An 18,677-nucleotide genomic window follows, 5' to 3' on the forward strand; every position below is an offset into this window, starting at 1 on the left:
TTTCCAATTAATTCTAAAGGTTGTGAGTCCACTTATGTTGAAAGGTTGTGTCTTTTGAAAAAGAAGTGTAAAGGGTTGTGTCTTTTCTAAAAGTTCTATGTTGGAAGGTTGTGTCTTTTCCAATTAATTTTTAAGGTTGTGAATCCACTTATGTTGAAAGGTTGTGTATTTTGAAAAAGTAGTGTAAAGGGTTGTGTCTTTTCTAAAAGTTCTATGTTGTAAGGTTGTGTCTTTTCTAATTAATTCCTAAGGTTGTGAATTTCAATTATGTTGAAAGGTTGTGTCTTTTAAAAAATATGTGTAGAGGGTTGTGTCTTTTCTAAAAGTTATATGTTGTAAGGTTGTGTCCTTCTAAAAATAGTCTAAAAGTTGTGACTATTCACTAGTATCTTTTAAAAAGTGAGAAGTTGTGAGTATTAGAAGAATGTGACTACTCATATTGAAGGGTTGTGACTATTCAAATAAGCTTTAAAAAATCTATAAATAGTCTCTCCCATGCATTTTTCAAATCAAATTTTCACTAATCTACTAATAATAAAATGGTGAAAAAAATAATGTCAAAGTTGCAACTTTTCATCTAAACAAGGTGTCTTTTCATCTCAAAGTGGGATTACTTTAAAAAATATTTGTTTTATTTAAGTAATGTGTTAGTTTATATAATAAGTATTAGTATTTTATAATAACTCTCCCAAAAATTAAAAAAAATATTATAAATGACACGGGTCATATTAACGTAAATCAACATATATTTATTACAATACTAAATTTTCTGAATATTCATTTTCAATAAATAAAGCAGGTAGATAAATATACAAAATAACAATTACCAACATATAAATTATAATTGTTTAAAATTATAAACTAATAATTTTAATATTATGTTTTAAATAGGAAAAAAAATTATATATCATGCAAAAAAAATTGCATTTTGTTCAAAAAGTGGTTGAAGATAACTATCATGTGAAAAAATGTATGAAAAAACTTAAAAAGTATGAAGACACAATTGTATACAATATGTGTTTTGATAAAAAATTAAAGGGAACATAAAGGTTTATAAAATATATATATATATATATATATACATATATATATATATATATATATATATTTGAATACTTTGTAAATCATATTTTAATCATCAAAATTAAATTTAATTATTTATATGATTTATTTTTTTTATCAGGTATATAAAATTATAAATTATAGATTATAATATATTCTTTATAAAATGAGTTCCCGTGCGATATCGCACGGGCTCTTTGCCTAGTTATATAAAATTTAAATAATCAAATATAAATTAAAACTAAAAATATAAGAGAACAAACTCAGTAATTTTTAAGGCTGGACGGGCTCGGATTGCGGGCATCGGTCCTAATTGGCATGCCTAATTGAGGTTAGGATTTGGAGCATTGTAGTTATGACATTGTAGAAATAGTTAAACTACTTTTGAGATATAGGTAAAAATGTAGTCACAACCAGCAAATACTTGATGTTTCACATGATAAATAAGAATTACATCTTTTTTGTTCAAAAAAAAAAAAGAATTACATCATAGAGAAAGTCTTAAGATTCTAAACCTCCAAAAATAAAGAAGGAATCATCATTCTCCTCACTTCCTTAGTTCCTTTGTTCAATGGAGTAGAATATTTATAGGCACCGCATTAAACTCCATACAAAAAAGGTCATTTAACTCCCCATGTATCTCTTTGGTTACACGCAAAGCATGAACCTTGTTCGAGAACCTGATCCTTTCTGACTTTGGGATCGTAAATATAGGCTCCGACCCTTCCACCTCGTTATCTACATACTCCGTAGCTCCCTTAAAATACCTATTATAATTCTCATCATCATCAAGATATGATTCTTGCACCAGCATTTGAACCTTATAGTCCTCCAAGGAGTCATCAAGAACTTCCACAATGTCGTAAAGACCAAACTCCAAATCCTCAACATCAATGTGAACGCTCCAGTATCTGTATATCGCCCAAACTTCGCCAATCTTAGGGAGAATGGTGTATTCATTTCCATCCAATGAGACTTGAGGGATGACCTGATGTGAAACCTGACTAGGGGTGATGATTTCGAGAGCTTTTCTTGCGTAGAAAGTTCCACAACCAACAGGCATTCCTCTGTCTCTCCACTCGACAACATCCTTAGGGAAAGGAGTAGTTGGCTTTAGCCTACCAATGTGTAGTTTAAACACTGGCTCCTCCTTAAACGCTTGAGTGAAAGTGATCTTTTGTATCTTACCGTAGTACAGAGGCAAATCATCATAGCCACTGCAGAATGACCAAATCTGACCGGTCTGAAAGACTTTCCCCTTGGTGGCAAAGTAGATTTCTTGGCGTTTAGGCTTACTGTTACTCTCTGAAGGGACCATAACCTCTTGGATTGTTTTGGGTAACGCAGCTTGGTCTAGCTCGTAAGCCTCTTTTGGCACACCTTTTGCTTCAGTTCCTGTAAGTCTGAAGGAAGGAACCATGTGGGAGAATCGATACAGATTGTAGATACGGAAGATGTCTGCAGGACCAGTTCCTATTCTAAAGAAGACACTTGCAAAGCCTTTTGCTTTGTGCAAGTATGAAACAAAGACACCGGCTTCATCAGTGTAATCTGACAAGATCTCAACAAACTCATACTCGTGACTGCGGTGAGAGTCTGGCTCTGAAGACCAGTTGATGTCCCAGTTCTTGAACAAGGCCCAAGTCTCGCCTTTTCTTGGGGAGATGGTGAAGTGACGACCAGTGTTGCTTCCTTCGTGGCTTTGGATAAGGTGAGAGAATTTGGAGATGTCTTTTGTGTTCTCGTTCTTCCCAAGCCTGAACTTACCGGTGGAAACAGGCAAGTCTTGTTCACACCATTGGATATGTTTCTCATCATCTGGATCTGGCTCTAAGTATGTGATCCTTAGGCCAAACGAAGGAGATGAAACTTTTCTGATCTGAGCGTACAGTCTAGGCATCCCACCCGCTGGATCATAAAGAGCCCATGTCTGTCCAACCGCAAAGGTTGCCTCTGCCCTCAGCTTCTCAAAGACATTAAACTTTGGATGAGAACATTCAGAAATCTCTGGTTGTACCAACTCTTCTCCCGTTTCTGCATCTATATTAGCATCAGAACGTCTTCTCTTGTTTTGTTCGTCGGCATTGCAGAGCTCAGCAGCAAACTCGTCTCTCTGTCTCTTCTCACCAACCTTCACAGCAGAACAACTCAAATTAGAGAAAGCCTGAGTCTTCTCCTGGTGTATTTTTGGTATGGATGCAACTGAATCACTCCTGCTGTGATGATTCTGCGCAGCTATTCCCTTTCTACTTAGCTCATTTACAGTGATATCCATCATCAAACAAAATAAGCACTTGAGAAGACAACTTCCTTCTCTAGACTTCCTGCAGAGGATACAGTTAACGTCATCAGATACTTTCTTTCACACGTAAACTATAACAATGTTAAAATCTGTTTAAACAAAGATGAGCATTTACATACGCTAATAGACAAACTTTTTTTTTTTAATTTTTGAAGAACCAAGCAAACGAAAAGGTAAAGACTTTGACGCAACTTCGAAATCAAAAGAAACCGATTACGAACCCTAAATCAAACACCCACTACTTATTAACAATCTGCATCTCACAATGGGAGAAAATGCGAGAAATCCTAAACCCTAGATTCAGATTCAGCATAAATGACACATCAAAAGTCCACTGACCGATTCGATCAACCACAGGCGGCAAAAGCAAACCACTGTCGGAGGGAGGCGGAGACGTCTGCTGGTGAGTAGTGAACTAAGCGTAATTTTATTTTGTAAGAATTAGTGTAAATTTATCTATCGATTTAAGAGACAGAGAAAAACACGCGGTAAAAGTTCTTTATGAGCCATATCTTTGGCGGGAAAGATATCCGTTAAGTATAAGTTAACAAAATTCCCAAATATAATGTTTAAGTTAAATCTGCAGAGAGATCAATCAAGAAGCGAAGGCAATAGTAGATAAATTAATACCATACTTGCTGTTTAGTGAGAGAATTCAAAACTAACAACATCATAGATAAAGTTTTAAGATTCTTAACCAAAAACAACCTTGTTTCACCACATGCACCAAAAGCTAACCAAAAAAAAGAAACATTGGCTTCCCTTTCCTTTCCCTCATCATCTCTTCAGTCGCCAGAAAGGAAGTAAGGTAATGGTCTAGAGTCAACTTTGAAAAGGTCTTTTAACTCTCCATGTATCTCTCTTGTTATACGAGAGGCACGAACACTATGCGAGAATCTGAGCCTTTCCGACTTTGGGATCGTAAATATTGGCATCAACCCACCCAACTCCTTATACTTATACTTCGTACCTGGGCTAAACCATTTATATTCAAACTTCTTATCTTCTTCATAAAACGATTCGCGATCCAGCAATACGACCTGATAGTCCAATGTATCATCAAGAACTTCTACAATGTCATAACCCAAACCATCCAAATCATCATCAACCTCAATGTCAGCACTCCAGGATCTATATGTGATCCATACTTCACCAATCTTGGGGAGAATTATATATTCTTTTCCATCCATAGAGGCTTGAGGCATTACCTGTTGTGAAAGCTCACTTGGAGTGATTGTTTCAAGAACTGTTCTTGGGTAGTAAGTTCCACAACCACGAGGCATCTTCCCCTCTTTCCAGTCGATAACGTCCTCAGGGAAAGGAAGAGCCTTTTTTAGCCTACTTATATGTAGTTTAAAACTTGGCTCCTGGTTGAGTACCAGAGTAAAAGAGACCTTCTGAATCTTACAGTAGTACCGAGGCGACTCATCATCACCACTGTAAAATGACCAAAACTGACCAGTCTGAAAAACTTTCCCCTGGCTAGCAAAGTAGATGGCTTTAGGCTGAGTCTCAGAGATTGAGGGCATCATAATCTCTTCGATTGTTTCTGGTAACGCATCCTGGTCCAGCTCATAAGCATCTTTAGGCACACCTTCAATTCCAGTCAGTTTGAAGGAAGGAACTCTGTGGGAGAATCGATACAATCTGTGAGGTAAAATGCGAAATATGTCTGCAGGAGAAGTTCCCATTCGAAAGAAGACACTTGCATACCCTTTTGCTTTATGCAAGAATGCAACAGATACACCAGCTTTGTCAGCGTAATCAGACAAAATCTCAACAAACTCATACTCGTAACTGCGGTGAGAAGCTGGTTCTGAAGACCAGTTGATATCCCAGTTCTTGAATAGAGCCCAAGTCTCTCCTTTTCTCGGGGAAACAGTGAGATGGCCCGTTTTGCTTCCTTCCATGCAGTGTATAACATGTGAGAATATCGAAAGGTCTTTTGTGTTGTGATGTTTCCCAAGCTTGAACTGACCAGCAGAAACAGGCAAGTCTTCTTCAAGCCATTGGATCTGTTTCTCATCATCTGGATCTGGCTCTAAGTACGCAATCCTAAGCCCAAAGGAAGGAGCTGAAACTTTTCGGATCCGGGCATACAATCTAGGCATCCCATCCACTTTATCATAAAGAGCCCAAGTCTGCCCGACCGAAAAGTTTACTTCTTTCCTCAGTTTCTCAAAGTCATTAAACTTCAGACCATCAAAGTCTTCACCATGATCATTCCTCTTTCTCTTCTCACCAACACTAACAGCACAGCTCAAAACAGGCGATGTCTCAATAGCAGGTTCATAAACTTCTTGCCAAGTTCCATGTACCTCTTTTGTTACTCTCGAAGTAGTAACCTGATGCGAGAATCTGAGCATTTCACATTTTGGGATTGTGAATCTCACTTCGGCATTATCAATCCAATGCTCAGTAGCAGCAACATACGCCGAACCAAAACCTGCAGAATCGGCTGATTTAAACCCACCAACAGGAGTCAATAGCAGTACCTTGTAGTCCAGCTTATCATCAAGAACTTTCACAAGATCATAAGTCTGGGACTTCAGATCAACGACGCCAATGTTCTTACTCCAGTTTCTGTATATTGCCCAAACATCACCAGTCTTGGGCAAGATGCTGTAGTCATCCCCATCTTCTGAGGACTCTCTTATCTGACGTGAAAACACATCAAGATCCGTGAATATCTCTAGAACTTTTCTTGCCCTGAAATTGCCACAGCCGATGGGCATATCCTTGTCACTCCACTGGATGACGCCTTTGTTGGGTCTAGCCTTTAGCCGACCTATATGCAATTTAACCACCGGATCCTGTTCAAAAGCCTGAATAAACGTGATCTTCTGAATCTTGCCATAGTGCCGGGGCAAGTTATCATCACCACTGCATAATGACCAGACTTGGCCTGTTTGAAAAGTTATTCCTTTACTAGCAAAGTAAACACATTGCGAGTGTGTACTATCCTCCTCCCCATGGTTTGACACTGTAGGACTAGGCTCTTCTAGTAGATGTAAAGGGACGTCAATCTCTTTGATATTTTCTGGTAATGCTGCGGGATCCAGCTCATAAGCACCTCGACAAGGCACACCTTCTGCTTCTATTCCAGTCGTCTTAAATGATGGAACACGATGGGAGAATTGCATTGTACAGCCACGCTTAATGTAAGACATATCAACTTCTTTGTTAAAGCGACAAAACACACCTGGAAAACCTTTTGCTTTATGCAAGAACCCAATCGGTACTCTACGATAATCACAATCTTCTGAAAAGATTTCGACGAATGCATAGTTATATTTACTGTGTGAATCAGGATGTGCTGACCAGTCATGGTTAAAGTACGAGGAGAGAGATGTGATGTGAGCCTTGAAGATAGCCCACGTCTCTCCTTCTTTTGGGTATACACTGAATGTCCCTGCGCTACTCCCTTCACTGCACTGAACCAGATGAGAGAACCTTCGGCGATCTTTTATATCTTCGGTTTTCCCGAGTTTGAACCTACCAACAGAAACAGGCAACCCTTTTTCATACCCCTGTATCTCCTCCTTGGGGTCTGGATCAGGCTCAAGCCATCTGACACTAAGACAGAAACCAGGAACTGGAACTTTTGTGATCTGAGCATACAATCTAGGCATCCCATCCACCTTATCATCATAAAGAGCCCATGTCTGTCCAACCGCAAAGTTCACTTCTTCCCTCAGCTTATCAAAGTCGTTAAAAGTTGAATCCTGCTTTGCTCTTTCTGGTTCTTCTCTTGCTTCTTTCTTTCCCAAAGACCCTTTAAGACTCATGTTGCTTTGTCCATTGAAAGCCTGTAGCTTGCTAAACACAGACCTCTGAGACTGCTCTCCTCCACCAAAACCAAAATCTTTTATAGCCTTAGTGTCACCAACTATAATAACTTCTTCAGTCTCGCAGCTGTTTCCAGATTCTCTTTCTTCACTCACAAATCCCTCCCTCTTTCTCTTCTCCCCAGTGTTTGTAGCAGAAGAGAATGTCTGATTGTGATGAGCAGCAAGCTCTGGAGCACCATCAAGGTTAGTCTTTTCCATCTCAGCTTGATCAGGTTTCAGGCCTTCTCATGAACAACAACGAAACAAATAGAATAATCAAAAAACAAAGCAAAAGTCAAAGATGAACTGCTATAAGCAATTGATTCCTCAGACTTATATTTAAAATCTAACGCAGAGAATATCGGAGCTGTAAAATCTAACTGCTCCTTAATCTAACGCAGAGAATAACGCAACAACGGAGTCCAAATCGAAAATATCGGCGGTGAGTTTCGCCGGAGAAGGAAGAAGAATAAGGCAAGCGATTAAGGAGCTTACTCTGTCTAAGATTCCGACGTCGGAAAGAACTGTAGGTGGAGGTTCCGTCGTCGTTGCCACTCTTTTACAGTTTCCGCCGCTCTATTTTACAGCTCTTTCACTTTTCACAGCGGTAAAAGCTCCATTTCCAATTCATTTTGGCGGGAAAATAACTAGGATAAATGGGCTAACAATCACAAGAGGCCCAATAAGCCCAGCTAATCATTTTGAATTTGACATGCATAGCCTCCTTCTTTAGAAAAACAAGAAGATGATCCGGTTACCGGTAAGTAAGCTTCATTATATTTTTCAAAATATAATCCTAAATTATTTGTCCACTTCTTCTTAGTTCTTACTAGGTTTTGAATTTTGAAAAACTTCCATTTCTCTCTCTCTCTACCATTCCCCCCCTCTGTTTCTCTCTCTTCTCAGATCGATTCAACAACGGCCATTAATCCTCCTTTTGAGCTGAGAAGATTCCGAATCGGATCTAAGGAGAGTTGAAGCTCAGACGATGAACCAGTACCACATATACGAAGCTATTGGTCATGGCAAATGCTCGGTAACTCCTAATCTGCTTTACCAATCGTTTTGTTTTTGGTTACTAAATCGGTTCGTATTTTGTTGTAGACTGTGTACAAAGGAAGGAAGAAGAAGACGATCGAGTATTTTGCCTGCAAGAGCGTCGAAAAGTCGCGCAAGAGCAAGGTTCTTCAAGAGGTACTCTCACCGGATCTGTCTCCTCCTTGTCGAATTAGTGATTTAATTATATGGACTCGGATTCACTCTAGATTCGTCAATTAGGGATCTTAAGTTGCTATTTGTGGATTATGTTTGTGAATCGAAAGGCTGAATTGATTATTCAATTCCTTTTTCAGGTCAGGATCCTTCACTCGCTGAATCATCCCAACGTACTCAAGTTCTATGCTTGGTAACAACTCATTAGCTAATATATCGAAACAATTATTTGGCGCTCTATGTTTTGTTTGTTTCTTATTTATCGGCTTCTTTGGGTCTCTCAGGTACGAAACTTCTGCTCACATGTGGTTAGTTTTGGAATATTGCGTTGGGGGTGATCTCAGGACGTTACTGCAACAGGTATTATTGCTTGTAGTTCAACTCTCTTATTGATGGTAGATCACAGTTTTTCTCAAAGTCACTTGTTCTGCAGGACACTAAGCTGCCTGAAGATTCGGTCTATGGTCTTGCGTATGATCTTGTCATAGCCCTGCTGTAAGCCCTTTTTTATTACCAGTTTGACACTACATCTAGGATCATGTATAAAACGTTTTCTCTTATGGACATTTTTACGGTATTTTCTAGGTTTTTGCATTCGAAAGGAATTACATATTGTGATCTGAAGCCATCAAACATCTTACTTGATGAAAATGGACATATTAAGGTAAGCATGTTGCTGTCTTTTTTTATGCTGGTGTGGAGATTATTTGGTTTAAATGATCTCATTTTGCTCTGTGTTGCAGCTTTGCGATTTTGGGTTGGCAAGGAAACTAGACGATATTTCCAAATCTCCTTCCACGGTAAACAGTTTTGCCTGTACCTTTTTCTATACATGAGGTTTACGGTAATAGTGAATCTATGCTTTGGAAGCTCTATGCCGTAAATACTGATCTCCTGTGATAACTTGCAACAGGGAAAACGTGGAACTCCGTATTATATGGCTCCAGAACTATATGAAGATGGAGGGGTCCATTCTTTTGCTTCTGATCTATGGGCACTTGGCTGTGTGTTATATGAATGTTACACAGGGAGACCTCCTTTTGTGGCAAGAGAGTTCACCCAGCTTGTGAAATCTATTCATTCAGATCCAACTCCTCCACTGCCTGGAAATCCGAGCCGTTCATTCGTCAATCTTATTGAGTCTCTTCTTATCAAAGACCCAGCTCAAAGAATACAATGGGCAGATCTCTGTGGTCATGCATTTTGGAAGAGTAAGATCAATTTAGTACAGTTGCCTCCTCAGCCTACTTTTGATAAGATGATTGGCATTCATCCAAAGCCATGTCTTTCCGAGCATAACGGAGACAGACCAAACAAGACCCCTCAGAAGTCTCGGGAGAAAGATCCAAAAGGAGGTTCAAGACACAATGAGAACAATACTCAAGGTTCAAGGGGTCATGAGACGCCACAAAAGGGTACCCCTGCTGGTTCTAAAGTTCAAACGAAGCTTCCTAGTAAAGCAACTGAGGAAAAGCATGGAGGTCGTCCGGGTGCTAACAGGCAGGTGAACATTCTAAGATTGTCAAGGATCGCAAAGGCAAATCTCCAAAAGGAAAATGAGAAGGAAAACTACAGGAGACCCTTACCTAATAGCAACGAGAACTGTGCTGAAGTTAAGATCCAGAACACTGATATGGAACTTGATTTTGATGAAGACAATGACGAAGAGGTACCAGATGAATCAGAAGGAAATGAGAACACCCCTTGTGCAAAGGATGAAAGAGTACTGAATCAAAATGAGAGTCACCAAAGACAAGGAGTTAGGAGCAATAATGTCCCTGATGAGAACTCGTCTCCAAATGAAACACCAACCTCGGCTGAAGCCAAAGATTGCCAAGAAGAGCAGTCAGAACCCATTGAAGTGTCAGCTGCGCTACCTTGTGCTAGTCCTCTAGTTAAAACTCACAGAGGAAGAGAAGTTTCTGGGTTGACTGTAAATCACGACTCGTCTAAAACACCTAATAGCATCAGTGACGTCCTTTGGCATTTATCTGATCTTTCTGTTAGACCTGTGATGCCCAGCAAAAAATCTGACAAAGAAGCTGTGCCTTCTCTCTCATTCGAAGCACCACAGCCTTCTGATTTTGGTAAGATGGGAAAGCAAGAACTAGAACCGCTTAACAATAGGATCATAACGGTTCTAAGTGGGAGTAGTGCTGGCATCTCAGAGAAACAGAATTTGATCAGATACCTCGAGACACTGAGTGGCAATGCTGATGCGGCCAACATCTTGACCAACGGGCCAATAATGCTTGTGCTTGTTAAAGTTCTGCGATTATCCAAGACCCCGGCGTTTCGTGTACAAATTGCTTCACTAATTGGTTTGTTAATTCGGCATTCTACTTCTATTGAGGATGACCTGGCAAACTCTGGTATTTTAGACTCTCTTACCAATGGCCTCAGAGACAAGCATGAAAAAGTGAGAAGGTTCTCTATGGCAGCTCTAGGTGAATTGCTATTCTACATCTCGACTCAAAATGAGCATAAGGATTTTAAACCAACAGAATCCCCATCTAAAGAAATCCGGTCTGCGTCAGGTTGGCAGGTTAGTTTTCCAGGACTTTTACTTTGAAACTTGTAGATTCCTTGCCTTATTATTTAGCTTTTAATGTTTATGGTGTAATTCTTATGGACCAAAGTACATTCCTTAATCTGAATAAGTGAACTCTATCTTTTCATTGATTCCTATTTAAACAGATTCTTTTTCTTCTTTTTGGCTAGGTTTCAAATGCATTGATCTCTCTAGTAACATCTACCTTACGCAAAGGAGAGGATGACCTGACTCAGCTCTACGCGTTAAGGACAATAGAAAACATCTGCAGTCAAGGAGCTTATTGGGCCACCCGTTTCTCTAGCCAAGATTTGATAAGCAACCTCTGCTATATTTACAGGGCAGTAGGGAAACAGGAGAGCATGAGGCAGACTGCTGGATCATGTTTGGTCCGTCTTGCTCGTTTCAACCCTCCTTGCATTCAGACGGTTGTAGAAAAGCTTTCACTGAAGGAAATAGCTTCATCTTTTGTCAAAGGCAGCGCACGAGAGCAGCAAGTCTGCTTAAATCTTCTGAATATGGCTATGATTGGAAGTCACACTTTCCCAAGCTTTGGAAGGCATCTTGTGACATTGGCAGAGGAGAAAAATCTCTTCCCTAGTTTGCTTTCCGTCATAGAGCAAGGAACTGAAGTTCTTAGGGGTAAAGCTGTTCTCTCCGTTGCACTTCTCTGCAAAAACAGTAGGCGATGGCTAACAAATTTCTTCTGCAATACAAGATTTCTTCCTGTGGTGGATAGATTAGCCAAAGAAAAAGACAGTTATGTGCAACAATGTCTTGAGGCATTCGTGAATGTGATCGCCTCCATAATACCGGGTTTGCTGGATACGATAACCAATGATATCCAGCAACTAATGACAGGAAGACGCCATGGACCTGGCTCTACCCTAAACAACCGAGCAGCTCAAAAGACTAATGCACACTTGTTCCCTGTGGTTCTTCATCTTCTTGGAAGCTCTTCGTTTAAGAACAAATTGGTAACTCAACAAATTCTACGCCAGTTGGCAAATCTTACAAAACTTGTGGAAGCTTCATTTCAGGTCAGTAGTTACAATCAAATGAAATGCTCTGTGTTTTCTCATTTTGCACTTGTGGGGTTTTGATTAGATGCTCGTCAACGCTTAAACTCTTTGCTTTATCATAGCTACTGTACTATAATATGGTTAGTATTTCGTATAGGACAGGATTAAAAATTTCATACAACTAGAATCGGAACTTTCACCTAACTAGCTTCTTTCCTGTGTTAACTATTGATGTATGTTTAGGAGCTAAGATGTTTTAAGAATCATCTCCGTTTGCTCTCTTGTCTTTATCATGGTCTATATGACACAATGAACCTTGATACGATATATTTATGCAAATTTTGACGACTTGTTGCCAATTTGTAGGGACGAGATGACTTCCGTATAACCCTTCTTCAAGTTCTAGAATGCATAGCAGAAGATGCTCCTCTGGTTAAACAAAACGCTGAGATTATTATCCGTGAGATTCTCCCATCTCTGGCTGCAATTTACAATGGTAACAAAGACGGGGATGCTCGGTTTCTCTGTTTGAAGATCTGGTTCGATTCATTGACAATCCTCTTAACCGAATGCACGGACATCGAGCAACAAACATCTGAGGATTTGAAATCAGTATCCAACTCTCATTTCCTCCCACTATACCCTGCACTGATCCAAGACGAAGATCCAATCCCAGCTTACGCACAAAAGCTCCTCGTCATGCTCGTTGAGTTTGATTACATCAAAATCTCCAACATACTGCATCAGAATACAGTTTCACAATGCTTCGAGTTTCTTCTCGGAGACTTATCAAGCGCAAATGTGAACAACGTCAAGCTCTGTCTTGCCTTGGCTTCAGCTCCAGAGATGGAAACTAAGCTACTTTCTCAGCTCAAAGTGGTGAGAAGAATCGGGAATCTGCTAGAGTTCGTGAACGCCAAAGACATGGAAGATTTCCTTGAGCCTACTTTGAGTCTCTGCAGAGCTTTTCTGCTAAGGTCACTTGGGAACAAGAAAGGTCTCAGCTCCAACTACTCGAAAGAGCCAATGCTTTTATCAGAATCATCTTTCACATTCGAGGTCGATCCACAGGAGTGTATAAGAGACATTGCAGATTTTGGTAGCAACATTGGCTTGTTCTTGCACCTCGCGGGTCTAGATGACACGAGCATCGCAGTAGCAGATATTGCCTCTGAGTGTGTCGTGTTGCTACTTAAAGCTGCGTCGAGAGAAGCCACTACAGGTTTTTTAACTAACCTTCCTAAGATCACACCGATTCTGGACTCATGGGGCAGGGGGAACAGCACGGAGATGCAACTGTTGGTTCTGAAGAGAATCTTGCATTGTTTGGGTTATGCGTGCAAGCAGTATCTATCGCACGCGATGATTTTGTCGATATCAGGACACGATGTCAATAAGATCAACGCCATAGTCTCTGAGATCAAGAACTCAGACGTCGCTGGTCTTAGTAGCGTCGCTTCTCTCGTTGTTGTGGAGCTGCAGAGGTTGCCTCATCGCTGAGTTTGTTATTTGTTTAGTGAAAGTATTTCTGCAATTTCGTCCTATCTATTTGTTAAGCCCTGGTTTTCTGAATATGTTCGAGATAAACAAACTCAAAAAGCATGTGACATTGAAGCTTATCTTTCAATGTATATCGTAGTTCTCTCTCAGTTACAGTTTTATTAAATATCGGACTCTTTTTCATTCATATATGTTGCTAAAGTACTGAGTGAATTTTACTGTTTCATATGATTAATTAATTCAAAATGAAACACTGAAAAACGGGGTTGTGTAAAACCATCCCTCCCAAATAAACTTTAGAATGTTTTACCTCGAATGAAATTAAGGAAAGTTTTATTTATGAATGACTTCCAAACGGGCATGGTTCAGTTTTGTTTAGATACAAAAAAAATGTTTTTAGCTCATGTTTCAAAAAGGATCTACCGAGCTAAAACAATATAATATGTCGATGACTTTAGTAAACCAAAATTCTCATTTAATAGTATTTTGTTTCAATTTTCCTATACCAAACAAAAAAAATAAAACTAGAGATTTAGTTACAATTAGACATGTTTTTTTGCTTTATCCGTGAGTTTTTTTGTTATACTTATTGAATTGTAAATAGTCATCCAATTCAAACATTATGTTCTGAAATTTCGGAATACAAATTGACAATTAATTAGTCTTTGGATATAAACTAAGAAAATCTATTGTTTTCTTGAACTTTTCATTGAAATATAAAGGACTAAATCCTATAGAAGGAATTAAAGTAACAAATCACATTTTAGCACTAAACTATACCCGCTAAAATACAATAATTGTACATAAATTGACATTTTGTGGAACAAAGAATCTTTGTGCTTATTTTTGTTTTGGCTGTGTTTAAAAGCTTTATTGTTTCTTTGTTTATGAAGTGAAAGAGGTGATAATGACAAGACTACATAAAATATTTAATCGAACAAAGTCGAAACAATGTGTAGCCTTCTCATTAGCACACATGTTCTTCTGATCATTATTGGACTTATGTAGTACGTTTATTCACGACATGTGTAACATTCTCATATCAACCATTTCATTTCATAAACAAAGAAACAATAAATGTTTCAAACAAATTAGGCAAAAACATGTCGGTTATTTTTGGTTCTGATTCTTTTGAAATGAGGAAATTTGAACCTTACTTATAAAAGTTGTGTTTGGTTTTCAATTGAATATTTTGAGACCATCTGGTTCATATTTTCAGATCCATGTAAAATGTTTAGACCTAATATATTGTATTGTATAAGTTTGATTAACTAGTAATTACTTAGAGCATTGTCTATGGACGCAAAGAAAAACGACCTCGAAATCTAAACCTATCATATGAAGAAGCATATGAATTTTCTTAAGTGACTTCACAATTTTGTTTTGATTAACAATGTTATTCTAAAGTTACAAATGCCAAACAATCACATGTATATCAGTATATCTCACATATGTTTGTATATCAAGTTGACTCATACAACAAATTTTGACAGTTTTCTAGCATAAAATTAACAAACATAAAGTTCCAAGCTCTCTTTATCGATCAAACATACACAGTTACTACCAGTTGTTGGAGCAAATCATGTCTGGGAATAAAGGAGTAGTTGGTTTGATTGAGTCTTTGTTTAGTTTAGAAGTTTAATGCAAAGTATTCGTCATGTCTTTTTGTTAAGCTCTAGCTTTCTGAATATGTACGAGATAAAACAAACTCAAAAGCATGTGACATTGAAGCTCATCTTTCTTGTAAATCCTAGTTCTCTCCATTACAATTGTGGTGCTGGTACCTACGAACTACTTCGGTTAGAATCGTTGGATGTTCGAGACGAGTTTGATTTAAGCCTAAAGTTGTTGGTTAAATATTTTTTTGTAAAATATCGGAACCCATTTCATAGATGTTGCTAAATTATTGTTATCACTTCTTTTGTTTCATATGATTAATTAGTTCAAATCAAATATCATATGATGTCGTATTATACTAAGTAGTAAAAAACTTTTGAAAGTGCAAAAGACAAGGAATCATCTCTTGTGGAAACTCCTTGGCTTTATAGCAAATTTCAAAGTCTTCAACTATTACCACACACATTAACGAAGTCAATCGATCCACGTGACAAAGGAAAGATAAACTTTCCCTTCCACCAAACCAACTCTAATAACACATTAAGATATATAGACTTACAATCCTTTCAAGTTTCAACTCCGAATAGTCTAATATACAATCACCCTTTATTGTTTTAATAATCTAATTACTAGAGATTATTTATGTTCTATGCACGCAATGTAAGGTAATAGGTAAACTATAACTAAACATACAAAAAAAAAAGATTAAGATGGAGCTTGGAGTATTATATATGGGGATGCAGAGATTGAACATCATAGTCAATTCATTCTATATTGTGAATCATGATTCATCACTATGAAGAAACAAATAAAAGAAATAGTGAAGTATTTTACTGGAAATGTATAAATATATATATGTAATTATACTCAATTTCTTGCAAAGAAAAGTTATAAGACCTTGCTCTTTCCCTCCAGAAAATAAAATTATTTTTTATAATTTTAAAGAGTAAAGCTTCTTTTATATAGAGACATCATCATTACAACTCAAGATGCACTCTGATCAGCAAATAGAGAGAGACAGATCCAACAAAAAGAAAACTCAACTTTGATTTTCATCATTTAAACCAAAAAAAGGATGATGAAGAAGAAGATGGCTCCTTCCTCTTTTCTCAATAAACTTCTCATCATCATCCTCTTCATCTCTCTCTCCTCTCTTTCTTCTCTCTCTTCCTCTCTACCTTCTACTCCAACCATTTCTCCTCCCTTCCAAGAGCTTTCGCCGGAGATCGCTCCTCTCCTCCCTTCACCAGGAGACGCTTTACCTTCCGGCGCCGGCGCCGGTACAATCCCTTCTTCTCCAAGCCCTCCTGATCCCGACACTAGCGACGGCTCCTCGTACCCTGACCCGGCTTTTGCTCCCTTCGCTTCTCCGCCGGTTTCTTCTCCTGCTCCACCGTCTCATCCTCTCACCGGAGTTGTACTCCTCTTTCTCATTGTCTCATCCGCCTCGCTATGGCTCTGTGGCGTTATAGCACTACTATAGTTCCACTTCAGTTATACATTAAACGAACGTTTTGGGTTTCACGTGTTTGTCCAAATGTATATCATTCTCGAATAAACAAAAAATATATATAACATTTTTCTTCCGTTGTGAGCTATGTATTATACATTTAATCTTTCCATTTCACTCCCCCTGCTGAAATTGTGAGTCAATGTTAAACATTTCGATTAACATGCATATAAGCTTTTTTTTTTGTTTAAGACGTGTGTACAAGTTATATCAAGGATGATATCATTTTAACTCAAAGTTCACCATGGTTTATATCAGGACCATACACCAACGAAATTTCATCTCATATAAAATCAATAAGCCTTACTTATTACATGCATTATGTATATGTTAGTATGAGCTATATATACCTTTTACATAACGATATAAATTAAACTATATGTGTGTTATAGTTAGGAGAATCTATGTCTAATTAGGTGGACTTCATTTGTCTGTTTCTGCTGCTGCTTTATTCCTTTTTCCTGTTAAAGCACCTTTTGAAAAAGTTTAAATCATGTTTGGCGGATGTAAAGACCCAACTAGTAATGAGTGTCCAATGAAACTAGATAGTTATAAGAAACCGTTCATATGGTAATGAAAAAAAAAGTAGTGAGAACCTGTATAGATATGTTTACCTATTGTAAAGTTATTTGAAAAGATATTTGTAATATATGTATATGATTCATTCAAATAAAAAAATATTATGCTGGTCAAAAAAAGAGAGGGATATGTTGATTAGATATGGTATATGATATCAAACTATATTAGATAAAACCAAACAATTGAATTATTTAAAATGGGCAAATGGTTAGAACATGCATGTGAGTTCCTCCTAATCCTGCTAAAGTATAAAAGTGTTCATCTCCTGTCTCTCACCTTTAGTTACTTTCTAATTTTCTCAATATTTTGCTATGTTGTCAAATCACAAAAATACTATTATTTTCGTGTATATGAATATATGACTTTATAATTTAAGGATTTGTGCGTGACAGATGGTATGATCACTATAATGTTGCGTTGGTACCCACTATCTTTGTCCTTAGTAGGAGACTAGGAGCAATGTCAAGCTCCAAAGTATATGCATTGATAATCTCTACATGTAATGTCAATAAGCAATGAGTATGCCAAAAAAACACATCTCGTTGAAGCGTGATAATCTCTACATGTAATGTCAATAAGCAATGAGTATCTGGATCGCTTGAGCCTCTGACTAGTCCCAGAGGCTAACACTATGACTTTAACCATACGTAGCTGGTTACTACAATTGCTTTTAATCGTAAAATATTTGGTTTTGGAACATTTTTACGTGGATTGGTTTTACTAGTTCATCTCAATCAGTGTGATTAACAAATATATGTCTCAGCCATGACAAAATACATCAATTCACTAACCTAAATTTAAATATCTCATAAAACTCAACTTTCTGGAGGCTTCACAGTATTGCAAACACCCACGCCCAAGATAACAAACTAAGTTTCAAATCAGCTCTTGTTCGCATGGATTGATATTGAAAAATTTAATTCGAAAGTATTGGTGATGATTGACAAGTGCTTTAGACCATCTCTAAACATACTTCATTTGCTACTTTTTGATTCATCTTAAAGTAAGTTTTTCTCCCAACTTATTTTTTTTCTACTTCAAAATGAAATAATGAACAGTGTTAAATCAAATTTGAAGACATATTGTTTCCATCTTTATTTTTGAAGATGAACTTTTAAAATTGTAATTTGGTTCTTAACTTTTACTTATTTTTATTTTTTACCAAAATAAATTACATACGTTATTATCCAATTAATTTCAAAATTTTGACTATTATTTTCATCTAATCAGATGTTTATATTGAAAGCATAAGAATATTTATTTTTAATAAATTTTAACTCGATTAAAAAGAATCAAAGTTAAATAATCTCATCTCTTACTTCTAAACAGTTCTATTAATCACTCATAGAAAAAACTACATATATGGTGTTTTTTACAAATTAAGATGCTTCTTGTTTGTTTATTCATAATATGTAATAAATTTATTATATGATGATGTTTAATTTATATGAAATAATAATTGTGTTGGATTATTGGAAAATAAAAATAGTTA

At 37.4% G+C, this 18,677-nt stretch overlaps 4 protein-coding genes across 4 annotated transcripts; 2 read left to right on the forward strand and 2 right to left on the reverse strand.

The window, feature by feature from the left end:
- Positions 1–1,607: 1,607 nt before the first annotated feature.
- Positions 1,608–3,837, reverse strand: LOC106385327. The gene is made up of 2 exons (XM_013825255.3): positions 3,704–3,837; positions 1,608–3,386 (listed from the first exon to the last, which is right to left on the reverse strand). The coding sequence occupies exon 2, from the start codon at positions 3,338–3,340 to the stop codon at positions 1,631–1,633; it is 1,710 nt and encodes a 569-aa protein (XP_013680709.2). The 5' UTR covers positions 3,341–3,386; positions 3,704–3,837; the 3' UTR covers positions 1,608–1,630.
- Positions 3,838–3,964: 127 nt separating this feature from the next.
- Positions 3,965–7,839, reverse strand: LOC106388237. Its single transcript, XM_013828267.3, has 2 exons — positions 7,690–7,839; positions 3,965–7,436 (listed from the first exon to the last, which is right to left on the reverse strand). The coding sequence occupies exon 2, from the start codon at positions 7,411–7,413 to the stop codon at positions 4,150–4,152; it is 3,264 nt and encodes a 1,087-aa protein (XP_013683721.2). The 5' UTR covers positions 7,414–7,436; positions 7,690–7,839; the 3' UTR covers positions 3,965–4,149.
- A 159-nt stretch (positions 7,840–7,998) lies between these two features.
- On the forward strand, positions 7,999–13,666 carry LOC106387810 (serine/threonine-protein kinase RUNKEL). Its single transcript, XM_013827735.3, has 10 exons — positions 7,999–8,230; positions 8,299–8,388; positions 8,547–8,599; positions 8,691–8,766; positions 8,840–8,901; positions 8,992–9,070; positions 9,150–9,206; positions 9,320–10,951; positions 11,128–11,997; positions 12,346–13,666. Exons 1-10 carry the CDS (start codon positions 8,183–8,185, stop codon positions 13,477–13,479), a joined length of 4,101 nt encoding a protein of 1,366 aa, XP_013683189.2. The 5' UTR covers positions 7,999–8,182; the 3' UTR covers positions 13,480–13,666.
- A 2,314-nt stretch (positions 13,667–15,980) lies between these two features.
- On the forward strand, positions 15,981–16,682 carry LOC106385321 (classical arabinogalactan protein 25). Its single transcript, XM_013825250.3, has one exon. The coding sequence runs from the start codon at positions 16,172–16,174 to the stop codon at positions 16,577–16,579; it is 408 nt and encodes a 135-aa protein (XP_013680704.1). The 5' UTR covers positions 15,981–16,171; the 3' UTR covers positions 16,580–16,682.
- Positions 16,683–18,677: the final 1,995 nt, after the last annotated feature.

This window comes from Brassica napus, chromosome A10 (genome assembly GCF_020379485.1).
Source record: "Brassica napus cultivar Da-Ae chromosome A10, Da-Ae, whole genome shotgun sequence".
Classification (NCBI taxonomy): domain Eukaryota; kingdom Viridiplantae; phylum Streptophyta; class Magnoliopsida; order Brassicales; family Brassicaceae; genus Brassica; species Brassica napus.

Bases quoted from the DNA above. Each gene is read 5' to 3' on its own strand.
- LOC106388237 (XM_013828267.3), bottom strand. From the start codon at position 7,413: ATGGAAAAGACTAACCTTGATGGTGCTCCAGAGCTTGCTGCTCATCAC.
- LOC106385327 (XM_013825255.3), bottom strand. From the start codon at position 3,340: ATGATGGATATCACTGTAAATGAGCTAAGTAGAAAGGGAATAGCTGCG.
- LOC106387810 (XM_013827735.3), top strand. From the start codon at position 8,183: ATGAACCAGTACCACATATACGAAGCTATTGGTCATGGCAAATGCTCG. The intron at 8,902-8,991 runs GTAAGCCCTTTT...GGTATTTTCTAG, and splicing joins GATCTTGTCATAGCCCTGCT to GTTTTTGCATTCGAAAGGAA. The intron at 9,207-9,319 runs GTAAACAGTTTT...AACTTGCAACAG, and splicing joins TTTCCAAATCTCCTTCCACG to GGAAAACGTGGAACTCCGTA.
- LOC106385321 (XM_013825250.3), top strand. From the start codon at position 16,172: ATGATGAAGAAGAAGATGGCTCCTTCCTCTTTTCTCAATAAACTTCTC.